At 49.5% G+C, this 12436-nt stretch overlaps 1 protein-coding gene across 1 annotated transcript in view; it reads left to right on the top strand.

Annotated features, from left to right (window-relative positions):
* The window catches only part of Tbc1d22b (TBC1 domain family member 22B), a 55063-nt gene that overhangs the window by 21357 nt on the left and 21270 nt on the right, over positions 1–12436 (top strand). The window contains exons 4-8 of the mRNA XM_048451264.3: positions 456–635; positions 1480–1550; positions 2710–2838; positions 4633–4698; positions 7202–7316. Coding sequence (XP_048307221.3) covers positions 456–635; positions 1480–1550; positions 2710–2838; positions 4633–4698; positions 7202–7316 — 561 coding nt within the window. The remainder of the gene's footprint in view (positions 1–455; positions 636–1479; positions 1551–2709; positions 2839–4632; positions 4699–7201; positions 7317–12436) is intronic.

Here is a 12436-nt window from a genome sequence, read left to right as displayed (position 1 = left end):
GTGGGCCAAGGACAGTTGTAAAGGACAGCCAGTGCTAGACAGGGTCTCAGCTTAGCCTTTCATGCACTCTGTGTGCATGAGGGGAGAGGAGCTCTGCCTTAGACTGTGTGGCTACCACTTACCCCAAGCCGCTGGGGAGAGATCCAGGTTAAGGCAGAAAGAGCGTCATCTCCCTTGGTTTCACCATACACTTTCTGCAACATCTGGAGTTGGCTGGCTGACCCCAGCACAGTCGGCCACAGCTGTCCTCTGCAGGTGCATGTGTAGCCCTTCCTCTGCATGGGAGCAGAGCCCTGCTGGGCCTTATCCTCCCACTGCCCCTCAGCTGGATCCTCAGGCAGTGCCACAGGCCCAGCCTCTGCCCCGGAGGAGGTGCCGTACCATATCCTGAGCAGGCCTAGGGTGTCTGACCCATGACCGTCCCATGCAGTTCTCTCTCTCTGAAATCCCCTCAGGTGACACGCGCCTGAGGGACCCACTCCACAAACAGCAGTCTCTCCCTCTGCGGCCCATCATCCCCCTTGTTGCCCGGATCTCAGACCAGAATGCTTCTGGGGCCCCTCCAATGACAGTCCGGGAGAAAACCCGCCTAGAAAAGTTCCGTCAGCTGCTTTCCAGCCACAACACCGACTTAGGTGAGTTCCCCGGAGCCCTGGGTGAGTAGTTGCCATGGTGACTGGGGTCCTCAGAGGACAGAAGCTTCTACTCTTCCTTCTTTTACTTTCTAACAGCCCCTGTCTGGGGCCAGAGCCGTGATGCACAGGTATTTAGTTAGAAATCTGTTATCAGAGACTAGGGACTGCCATCAGTGTGACCGTCTCTGCGGTCCCTGTGCTCCGTTTGGGCTACCTCCAGGCGCTCTCACACAAGTCCACTCCTGAAGTGCCAGGGTTGCCTGATACTGACAATGAGAAGTGAATCTTGCCCGGGTTAGGTTGGCGGGATCATAGCAGGACTGGGGCAGTGACAGTTTATTGCAGGCACTCAGACTTTTTATTCCCTTATCAGAAACAGAATACACTGGTGGTTGCTAGGATACAGTGATGTTTGCAGGCCACGTTGCATGCTATTCAGGGTACACAAGATTCATGCTTCAGACCAGTTGTCCTGTCAGACTTCTGTATGCTTCTCTGACCTGTAGGAAATGCAGAGATTAACGGCGGCCTCAAGGCCTTGCTGCCTGAGGGAGTGTATTGGTCTCTCAGGGACTGAAAGGCACATAGTGCCTCAGAAGCCACAGTCTCTAATCTGAAAAACTTGTGATGCCTGTCTCTCAAGGCAGCTAGACCAGGCCAGCTCCATGATTCCCTGTGCACGCCCACAGCTTCTCTGAGCCAGTGACTGCTGCAGGTGTCCTGGCCTCCAGCAGCTCAGGGCTGTGGTATGGAGCCTTTCCCAGCTTGGTAGGAGGCATCTGACTGAGGTTTGTTTTGGGCCTTTGTGGAAGCCCTGATTCAGGGAAGCTGCTTTCTGTTGTAGATGAATTGAGGAAGTGGAGCTGGCCAGGCGTTCCCAGGGAAGTTCGACCGGTCACCTGGAGACTCTTGTCGGTGAGTTCTACCCACCGTGAGAAGCGTGGGCATCACACAGCCCTCTGCCTGCCAAGATTGGTCTGGAAATGTTGATTTTATGCCATAGAATTCTCTAGTCCCATCGCCTAGCAGGCTGTGAGACTGTGTCAGAAGAGACACATGCTTGAAAGTTTATTCCCACGCCTGTAGGTGAGTGTGTTCCTACGGATGTTTGCAGAGGAGGCCAGAAGCTGACTCCTGTGTTCACAGTGTCACTTTCTTAGCAATGTGGGGAGGGATCTAGCAGCACAGGACCCCAGGATGCTGGCTGAGAGCAAGCATTGACACTCCTGAGTGTTTGAAATCCGTCTCCCTGCTCTGACGATTCAGTTCGTCGGCCTCCCAGAAGCCAGACAGATCTCACTTTGACCACGCTCAGCAGCACCCCAGCTCCTGCTCTGGGATGGATGCTCATTCACTTAGTAAAGGCTTTCAAAGGCCTGCTTGCTATGTGCGTTCCCCAGATCAAACAAGCACCCGTGCCAGTGCTCCAGGCACTCACCATGGAGTGCGCTACATAATGCCATGGGGAGGGGGGCTCTTGTCACTGTCCCCAGCCCCTGGTCTTACAGCTGTGCGGTCAGTGCCTCTGCCCCTTCTAGTAAGTTCAAATGCTGCTCAGAATGAAATTGGCAAGCAGAAAGGGAACAGGAGGCTTAGGAGAAAAAAATGGATCCAGGCTGGGAATAAGAACAGAAGCCAGGGTGCCAGTTCTGTCCTAGTCTTTTGACTCCGTTCAGCGTGTTGAGCTGATGGTTCCCACTGTTACTCTGGAAAAGAACGTGTAATCTGTACCAAGAAGTGTCACAGAAGTCGCTAGGTCCTTCTAATTCCCTTGGAGGCTGTGACTTGGGTTCAGCTCCCTCCCACTGACCTCCATTTCATGCTCAGTGGGACCAACTTAGGGAGCTCCACTGTGCGAAGCGTGGGACCAAAGCCATAGGCAAGTTTGGAAACCTGGCCTCCCTTCATCTGCCCACCCAGGGTCCACTAACCAGAAGAGAGCAAGCACCACCTGGCCTGAACCAAAAAGAACCCACCTTGTCCTCTCCATAGTCTTCTTTCTGTTCCTTGGTTTCCCAGCCACTGCTCAGGCTAAAATGAAAATTCATCCTCTGACAGGCAGTGTTGTCTTTAGGGCTATCTCCCCGCAAACACCGAGCGACGGAAGCTGACCCTGCAGCGGAAGCGGGAGGAGTACTTTGGCTTCATTGAGCAGTATTACGACTCTCGCAATGAGGAGCATCACCAGGATACCTACAGACAGGTATGCCGTCTGGCCTCTCCCTGGGACCTCCTGGTGCAGTCAGATGTCCTGTGTATCTAGGGCTCCCTTGCCTCTTTTCGTCCAGCAGCTCTGACTCTGGCGTTTTAAAACTGAACTTACTGTGCATGTGTTTGTATGTATTGGGTATATTTAAATTTTATTTTCATTTTTATCTATGTGTGTGCATGTGTATGAACATGCACACATGAGTTCAGATGCCCATGGAAGCCAGAAGAGGGTGTTGGATCCTTGGAGCTGGAATAGAGACTGTTGTGAGCTGCCCCGTGTGGGTCTAAAAACCAGACTCAAGTCTTCAGGAAGAGCAGCAAGCACTCTTTGCTGCTGAACCAGCTCCTGATCTTTTTCCTCCCTGAGACAGGGCCTCACTGTAGCTCAGGCTGACGATGAACCTGCTTTCTTATCGCTGGGGCTGTGGGTGTGTGCTACTTACATCCTTAGATAGATGTGTTTTAGCACTGGCCAGCGGTGGTGCTTTCTCGTCTTTCAAGTGTGTACAAATCATCACACATATACAGACACAGGTGTGTACACACACACACACACACACACACATCCCTCTTGGATTACCAGTAGGTGTAGGAGTTGATGTGAAGCCTGTCCTTCTAACATGCTACCTGGTCACAAAGGTGCGGTTGACCATCCTGTGAGGATTAAGGGCCATGGGACACACAACAGAGACAGAAAGCTCAGAAGTGGAGAGTCCCCTGTGGACTGGCACCAGAATGTCCCTGTGACTGCTACAGTGCCCACTCAGCACCCTCTGCCTGCAGAAGTCCAAGGACTTGCAGAAGTGTCTGCCAGCGGCAGCCTCACAGGAGGGAGAGGTGGCGGGGCTGGTAAAGGTGGACACTAGACAACTGCATGGCTGTCCCCAGAAACATCATGACTTCTGATGTGAACAATGTCTTTAGGACATTAGCCTGGGCACTGGAAAGACCTCAGAGCTGATGCTAACTACATGACCTCGTGGGCAGCAGAAGTGAGAGCTTCGGCTCTGGTGACTGGAACCAATTGCCCTAACACTCTGTCACTTGCTGACCTCATGAGTAGTCCTATCCTGGTTCCTGTTCCAGCACATTCTTAGCAACAGCTGGAGCCCTTTTTATTCTTACCCATATTTGTGGGTTTTATTTGTTATTTAGACAGGGTCTTGCTAGGTATCACTGCCTGGTCTATAAGTCACTACATAGACCAGGCTGGCTTCAAACTCCTGCCTCTGTCTCTCAAGTACTGGGATTACAGGAAGGCTGTAATTGCTATCTCTCTCTCTCTCTCTCTCTCTCTCTCTCTCTCTCTCTCTCTCTCACACACACACACACACACACACACACACAGCTGGTTTTTGAGACAGGGTTTCACTGTGTTGCCTAGGCTGGCCTGGTGGTCCAGGCTGACCTCAGACCTCAGCCTCCTGAGTGCTGGGAATACAGGCTTGCACCACCACACCAGACTCTTAGGAATCGTGAATGAGTAAGCCCCTGAAAGAGGGGGTACATACTTGGTCATGTCTGGTTAAAAAGTACTGTCCCAGAGTTAATCCAACTTCAGAGAACCAGAGGAGAGCCTTGGGCTGCCTCAGGCGAGAAACCTGTTCTGTTTAAGTGGCTTATTCAGAGGATAGTTCTTGTCTGAGCTGTGGGTAACGTGGGGTCTAGCTGGGCATTGTCTGTGTCGGTAAGTCTCTTAGAGCCAAACTGTGCTCTAAGTGCTCCTTTGATTCTGACACCTTAGACACTCTGACCCTATGTTTGGGCTGTGGTTTCTGTTTTTCAGATTCACATTGACATTCCAAGGACAAATCCTCTCATCCCGTTGTTCCAGCAGCCTCTCGTCCAGGAGGTAAGCAGATCCCTACTGTCTGGTTCTCCTGCCTGGGCCCAGTGACTCCTGTTTGGTGCCTCATGTCCAAGGTCTCACATATTCTCATCTGCCCTTCATGACAGGCCTGGGTACCAAGTAGTGCTTGGCCCGAGGCTGGAGGCAGTCAGCATCCTACCTTATAATTTCTGTTCCCAGGTTTATTATACTTTCTAAAGCTAAAATGGTGATTTTTTTTTTTTTGGTGATAAGATATATATAGCATCAATTTGCCACCCTCTTCCTTTTTGTGTAAAGTGGATAATTAATAGTACCCAACTCAAGGCACTCCATGCATTTCCAGATATTTTTCCATTTTCCCAACTTAAATTTAGTACCCATTAAATAATAATCCCCTTTCTTCTGCCACCACCATTCTGTTTCTTGTGTATGATGTAAACACTCCAGACCTCCAGTACATTGTATAGCAGTTGTCATTATTTTGGTCTGGCTGAATTCACAGTGTCAGAACTCCCTTCATTAAAAATTTGTATTACATTTATTTATTTGTGTTGTGGAGGGCATGCCATGGTGTGGGGTTGGGGCGCAGGGGACCACTGACAGAGGTTGGTTTTCTCCTTCCACTCTGTGGGTTCTGGTCATCAGTCTTGCCAACAGGTATCCCTTTATCCACTGGGCCATCTCTCCACCCGTCCCGCGACTTTAAATATTCCATCATCATTGCTAATATTCCATCACGAATGTAGCACATATGGACACGTGGGTTGCGTGTCCTGTTCAGCTGTGGTGATTAATGCTGTGTTGAGCATGGGTATGCAAATATGTTGTAGACCCTGGTTTAATTTCCTTTGGAATTAAATCCAGAAGTGGCATTGGTAGTGATGCTTAAGACCTCAAGGTAACGGAGCACATGGAAGGGTCCAGTGAGACCTTTAACTTGCCTCCAGCAGGGATGATCACCTCTTGAGGTCAGCGGCTGCCTCTGCGGGTCTCCTGCAGTCAGGACATGGAATGTCGGGACTTTTGAAGGGAGCTTTGCGTTCTCTTTATAATAGAGAGGGACGATGGGAAGGATAATCTGTGGCTTTGGATAATGTTCATAGTTCCATTTAAGTATAGATGTCTCGGGCTGGAGAGATGGCTCAGTGGTTAAGAGCACTGCCTGCTCTTCCAAAGGTCCTGAGTTCAATTCCCGGCAACCACATGGTGGCTCACAACCATCTGTAATGAGGTCTGGTGCCCTCTTCTGGCCTGCAGACATTCACACAGAATATTGTATATATAATAAATAAATAAATATTAAAAAAAAACATGCAAAAAAAAAAGTATAGATGTCTCTCCTGCTGGGATCTGTTGTAACTTTCAATACCAAAGGGAAGATTGTAGGGTGACACCGTCATCGCGCCTGTGAGATGCAGCACAAAGGAAGTTGAAATGCGTTTCTTTCCTCCCTTCAGTTTCCAAGGCTCGGCCTTGCTTTCTCCTCCTTCCACCTTGCAATGTTCAGATTCTTGCCTCTCACCCCTGCATGCCAGCTCTCGTTTTAGTGATGTGGACAGTGGCTTAATGGGCGTCTCCATAGTGGAGTTTGAATGCAAAGATGGAAGTCGTGCTTTATTCTCTTCAGTTTTGCTCACGTCACCTTGCGTACTGGGTGTGGTCATTGTTAGCAAACAGAGGCAGAACACTAACCCCAGTCCCAGTGCTGAAAGATGCTTGAGCATCATGTGTAGTGAGTCCGACTTGCCCCAGTAGTGGGGGAGAGGTGTGGGAAACCCTTCAGGTTCATCCTCTTCTCCCTGAGGGGCAGTTACTGCAGACTCTCCTACAGTGCAGAGCCCGTGTTCTCCCAAGCAGCCGGGCTTCCTGTCTTCATTTGCATCTGTCTGGTACCTTTCGAGTATGATGTGTGTGCGTCTCCATCACTCATTCTCCTGAAGAGGCTCTGCCATTCTCCTGACTTGAGCAGCCAGCTTTGTATAGTTGGCCCTGTAAAAGCCAGTCACTGAGGCTGAGACTTTGGAGTGGCAGGTGTCCTTATAAGTCCTTCAGAAAGGGCTGACATGGAGACAATTGTTTGGTTTTTTTGTGACACTGGGGATCAAACCCAGGGCTTCATACAGAACTGAATCTTGACCTTTTTCCCCTACCGAGAGAGAGAGTGGTAGAGAATGCCGCTCCCTTTAATTCCTTAGTGATAGGGAAGATTTAGAAAAAGACACCAGAGCTGGCCTGTGCAATGCCTCGCTCCCAGAAGTAGAGAAGTGCTGAGTTTGTAATCTCTAGAACCTCTGTTTCCAGTTTTTATGGCGTGGTCCCCAGGCACTGAAAAGACAGAGGGCAAGGAACTTGGAGCAGAGCAGCGTACGCGTTCCAGCTCTCTGTGTTTCCCTTCCTTTGTCCCACAGTATCTTAAATTTCCCTAAAACGTTTCGCTGATCCCAAGACAGATGGTGACGTGGGTAAGTGGAGGGAGAAGTGTGTCCAAAGATTAACATGTCCTCTTTCCTTCTCATCTTCCTAGATCTTTGAAAGAATTCTCTTTATCTGGGCCATCCGACACCCCGCCAGTGGCTATGTCCAGGGAATCAATGACCTGGTCACTCCGTTCTTTGTCGTCTTCCTCTCGGAATACGTGGGTAAGCAGCACTACCACCATGCTGAGTGTGCTGTCACTTTCCTATCTGCCATCTGCTTGTTTGTCTTCCCAAGTGTGCCGCTGGTGGCAGTGTCTTACTAAGAACGAGGCAGGCAGCCCTTTGCTATACCCAGAGCTGTCTGGGCAGCATAGGCAGCCTGGAGTTTATCTCGTGAGGTGATCACCAATCACACTTACAAAGACTGGTTTCCCCACGACAACAGGCACCCTTCTCAGGAACAGAGCTTGATGGTTTAATCAGGTTGTTTTTAGGGTTCTCCAGATGTGTCTCAGATCCAGTGCCCATGCGGACATTTGAGGTTAAGTACCAGCATCCATGCTGGATCTCGGGAGTAGGATGTGGGCATGCAGAGGATGCTGGAGGGTGGAGTTGGCCAGAAGGTGCCCTGGGACCCTGCTGTCCCCCTACTCTTCTGTCCTGACCCTGCTGAGCTCTTGTCATTGTGCAGAACATGCCGAGGCTTCTCCTGGAGCTTGCTCTGTAGACCAGGCTGACCTCGAACTCACAGAGACCCATCTGCCTCTGCCTCCCAAGTACTGGGATTAAAGGCGTGCGCCACCATCTCCCAGCTCAAGCAGACTCTTAAAGGAGCCAAAAGAGTCTGGTTTTCCTTTGGGTTTCCTCAGTTTCTGTGCTTAGGGGTAACAAGAAAACCCATGGGTGCCCAGTGCTGTCCAGGGAACAGAGAAAGGCTGTTGGAATCCAAATATGTGAAGGAGCAATCAGGTGGCACACAGTTATAACCTCAGTATAAGACTGGGCATTCCAAGTTCTAGCCTGGACTGCACAGTGAAACCCTGTCTTAAAAGATCAAGTAAAGAAACAAGCAAGAGCTCCTAACTGACAAAAAAGAACACTGGAAGGAACCCCAGAAACACACCACTCCCGAGTTAAAGCTCTTTACCATTTGCACAGTGGACCCAGCAGCTCTGTAAGGCAGACATCTCAACCTGTGTCACAGCTCGGAAGATCCAAGCGTGAGCGGCTTAATGAGTTTTGTGAACTCTAAGGCGGATTCTCTGACTTTAGTGCCTTTGTTCTTCTCATGACGCGATCACAGCTGAACTTAGAGTTTTATCATTGGTGTCTAATGGCGCCACCTGCACAGCCCCCCGTGTCAAAGTAGGCAGCATAATTCTGTTCTTGATGATTCTTTAAAACATTTAAAATTGACTATTGTATATGTGCATAGGCTGCTCATCTGTTTACCAAGTGAGTGTAGGTGTTCTCTATGGCCAGAAGAGGGCAGCAGATCCCTTAGCACTGAAGTTACAGGGACTTGACAACTGCCTAGTGTGGGTGGGTGTTGAAAATTATACCCTGGCCCTCTGCAAGAGCGGGAAGTGCTCTTAGCCACGGAGCCAGCTCACTACCCAGTGTATGCCTCTCTTTTTAAAAAGAAAATGCTTTTATTACTTCATGTACCTAAGTGCTTGCCTTATCTGCATGTATATCAGTGCAACATGTGTGTACCTGCTGCCTGTGTAGCCCAGAAGAGGGTGTTGGCTCTCCTAGAACTGGAGTTATAGATGGTTGTAAGCGACCATGTGTGTGCTGAAAATCAAACCTGTGTTCTCTGGAAGAATACACAGAGACTCTCTCTCTCTCTCTCTCTCTCTCTCTCTCTCTTATTAGTACTTCGTTTTCCTGTATGTCAGGAATTGGGATTTAAAATTACTCCAGATCTAAACAATCTAAGTGGCAGATTGTTTCAACATTATATATAAACTACATGCCTTTCCTTTATTTTTCTCTACTCCTTTTAAAAGCAATCTTTAGTTTGTGTGTGTGCGCGCATGCATGTGTGTGTGTGTGTGTTTGTATGAATGCATTTGCCACCTGTGGGGGTCATAGGACACTAGTGGTACCTTAAACTCAGGTCATCAGGCTTGGTGGCAGTCACTTTTCCTACTGAGTCATCTTACTGGCCCTCTCTGGCTTTTACAAATTAACCAGTTAGCACCCTAGCTTGCTTTGTGCTCTGTCATCTTTGTTCACAAGAGTTGAAAGCAGCAAACGTAGTACTGGATCCGTCTGGAGTTGGTGGAGAGATTGTCCACAGCTAGCAGTGTCTTTACCGCGGAAGCCAGGTGCTTCCATAATAATGGATCCTCTGCAGAAAGCCAGCTGTGCCAGGCCCAGCGTGCAGTCCTGGAGGGTTACCCCGAGACTGTGGTGGCCTGCGCAGCACTGTCGGTCCAGCTCTGAACTGAGTAAGTGAGCATCAGCTCACCTGTGCAGGTGTGTGTAGAGAAAGGCACATGGATGTGTGGAAGTGATAAGGCTGTCATGTTTGGGACATATCCAGTTTATTATTTTTAAAACATTGAATCATTTGTTTTGTGTGTCTATGTGTGCATGCCATGGTGTGTAAAGGTCAGAGGACAGCTTATGGGAGTTGGCTCTCTCTTCATACCACATGGGTTCTAGGGACCGAACTCAGGTTGTCAGGTCCAGCAGCAAGAACTCTTACCCACTGAGCCATCATGCCAGCCCAACATGGCCTACCATAAGAAGCCGTTTCTTTCCAACAAAATAAGCAGTGGTCCAGTTGCTTCGTTCTCTTTCTCCATGTGAAGCGAGCCAGCTGGAATTCCTTTGGAGATTGCTTGGAAGCATGATCAGATAGTACTACAACTCTTCGAGGGAAGTCCCTCCCAGACCTCTGACTCATGCCCATTCCTGTGGGACCATCTCTCCCTGTGTATGTCAGAGAGGATCAGGATTAACTTGTTCCATGCAACAGTGCTTTAAGTAAGACAGCAGAGCCTGTCTCTCACAGGTAAGTAGTCTGGGGCGCAAAGGTCCCACACCTATCTCTCTTGTCTTACCCTCAGCATGTAGCTTCTCACTCATGATCCAGAGTACATATGTGTGTCATTACATTTACATTCCAGCCAGCATGCAGCAGCACATGCATTTATCCATGTTTGTATGTCTGGGCATGTGTGTGAGAGCATGTTTATATGCAAGTGGGTGTACTTGTGTGTGCACATGCACTTGCATATGGAGACCTGAAGTTGGTATTGAGGAGCATCTTGGTTGCTCTTCCTCTGTACTCAAAAGGCCGGCTGTACATCAAGCCCAGAGCTCACTGATATGGCTGGTCTCCCTAGGCAGCTTGGTCCAGGATTCTCTGTTTCCATCTTCTGAGGCTGGCATCACAGGTGAACTGCTACCCCCAGCCAGCTCCATGGCTTTTGGGGATCCAAGCTCTGATCCCCATGCTGTGAGGTGAGCCCAGTCCTGCACACTGTTTCCGTTTAATGCCATCCCGCAACTGTGTGTGGTTCTTAATCTACATCTCCTGTCTGAACCTGGTTTTATGGACACATCCAGTAATAACCCTGGAAAGTCTATTTTGAGTTCACAGTTCCTGAGTTTCTTTTACCTGGTGGAAAAGAGGGAATAGTTTCCTGCAGGCAATTGTCAATCATCCTACTTACTCCTCAGACTGAATATTGGAGTGACTGGCCTCCCCTACCTTATAAGACCTGGCTGTGTTGTAACTGAGTTGGCAACAATGCCTGTCATTGAAGTCAGAAGTGCTAAGAATAGTTCAGAACCCACTTTTGTCATTTCAGCGTGTCCAGACAGTTATAAGGCTCTGATGAGTCTAGGGTGGTGTACATGCTAAGCAGTCTGCCCCTGAGCCCCATCTGCAGTCCAGTAACTGCTTCTTGAACTTCATTCTCCCCTGCTGTGCCCTGACTGACTTCTGTAGGCCTGGAGTGCGGCACTGGCAGAGCTGCCTTCTCAGCTCACTGTATCTGCTCCCTGGCTTCCATGCCAGCCACTCACAGGGGCTTGGCCGTGCGGTTCCTGTCCTGAGACCCTTTCTGTAGCTTCTCCAGCTTGACGTGGGCTCTGTGAGTTCTGCTCTTTGCCTTGTTCCCTCAGCTCAGCATTTTTTAATTTTTTTTCCCTTGAGGCGGGGTTTCTTTGTGTAACTCTGGCCATCCTGGAACTCATTGTGTAGACCAGGCTGGCCTCAAACTCACAAAGATCTGCCTGCCTCTGCCTCCTCGGTGCTGGGATTTAAGGTGTGTGCCGTCAACACCCAGCCCAGTTTCAATTTTTTAATGTGTGTATGTGGTGTGTGTGTATGTGGTGTGTGTGCGTGCGTGCGTGTATATGGTGTGTAGAGGACAACTTGCAGGAGTCAGCTGCACCATGTGAGTTCCAAGATCAAATTCAGATCTTCAGGCTTGGTGGCAAGCACCTTGCCTGCTAAGTCATCTTACAGGCTTCTAGAATCGACATTTTAAACCTGAAGCCTTATCATGCCTTACCTCCTTATCCCTTGAGTGACTCCTTCCTGAAAAGTCACCTTCCCTAAGACCCTAGGCACACTGTCCCATCATGTCCTCCCGGAACTTAGTAGTACCCCATAGCTGAGCTATTTTCTCCAGTAGCACTTAATATGCCTCTATTTCCCTCTCCCTTCTCTTGTTTGGAGGCCAGAGACTCCGAAGATCTCCCTTCCTTTCATGCCTTCATTGTGGCTTCACACATACATAGACTGAGACCCATATCCCATGGTTTAGGCACAGAATGCGCCAAAGCTAGTGGAACTGTGGCGGACGTGGCCACTGGGGGGGCAGTATATCACAATTGTGGGCTGTACCCAGTGAGTGTCATGGAGGTGGACACTTAGGAGCTGGGATGTGGACCATAAGCAAAGAAAGCATCTTGCCTTCCACTCTTAGATGTTTGTTCAAAGAGAATGAAAACTTGTAAGTCCCACAAGACAAAACAAGAATATTCACAGACTGGAGCAACTGGGAATGACAGCACCAGCCATCCATAGCTGTTCTTACTGTGGGGTGGAGCTCTGCCGCAGAAGGAGCATGCTGCTGGTGCATGCAGCTTGCAAAGCGTGGTTGTGTGGTTACAGTTATCCGGAACCCAAGAGTGACCAACCCCAGTCTACAGCGCTGGAGTGGGGTCCACCAGGACGTGGCTGAGGGGAAACTCTTGCATCATGGACCCCTATCCCCTCATCTTGCTATTGTTAACCACAGTTGTGGGGACATACCAGAACAGAACTGTGCATCTGTGTGGTTTGTGAAGCTTGCTGTGTGGACGTTATACCTTCA

This window comes from Myodes glareolus, chromosome 18 (genome assembly GCF_982192425.1).
Source record: "Myodes glareolus chromosome 18, mMyoGla1.1, whole genome shotgun sequence".
Lineage (NCBI taxonomy): Eukaryota > Metazoa > Chordata > Mammalia > Rodentia > Cricetidae > Myodes > Myodes glareolus.
The sequence above is the reverse complement of the archived record's forward strand: the minus strand, read 5'-3'. Positions and strand labels throughout refer to the sequence as shown.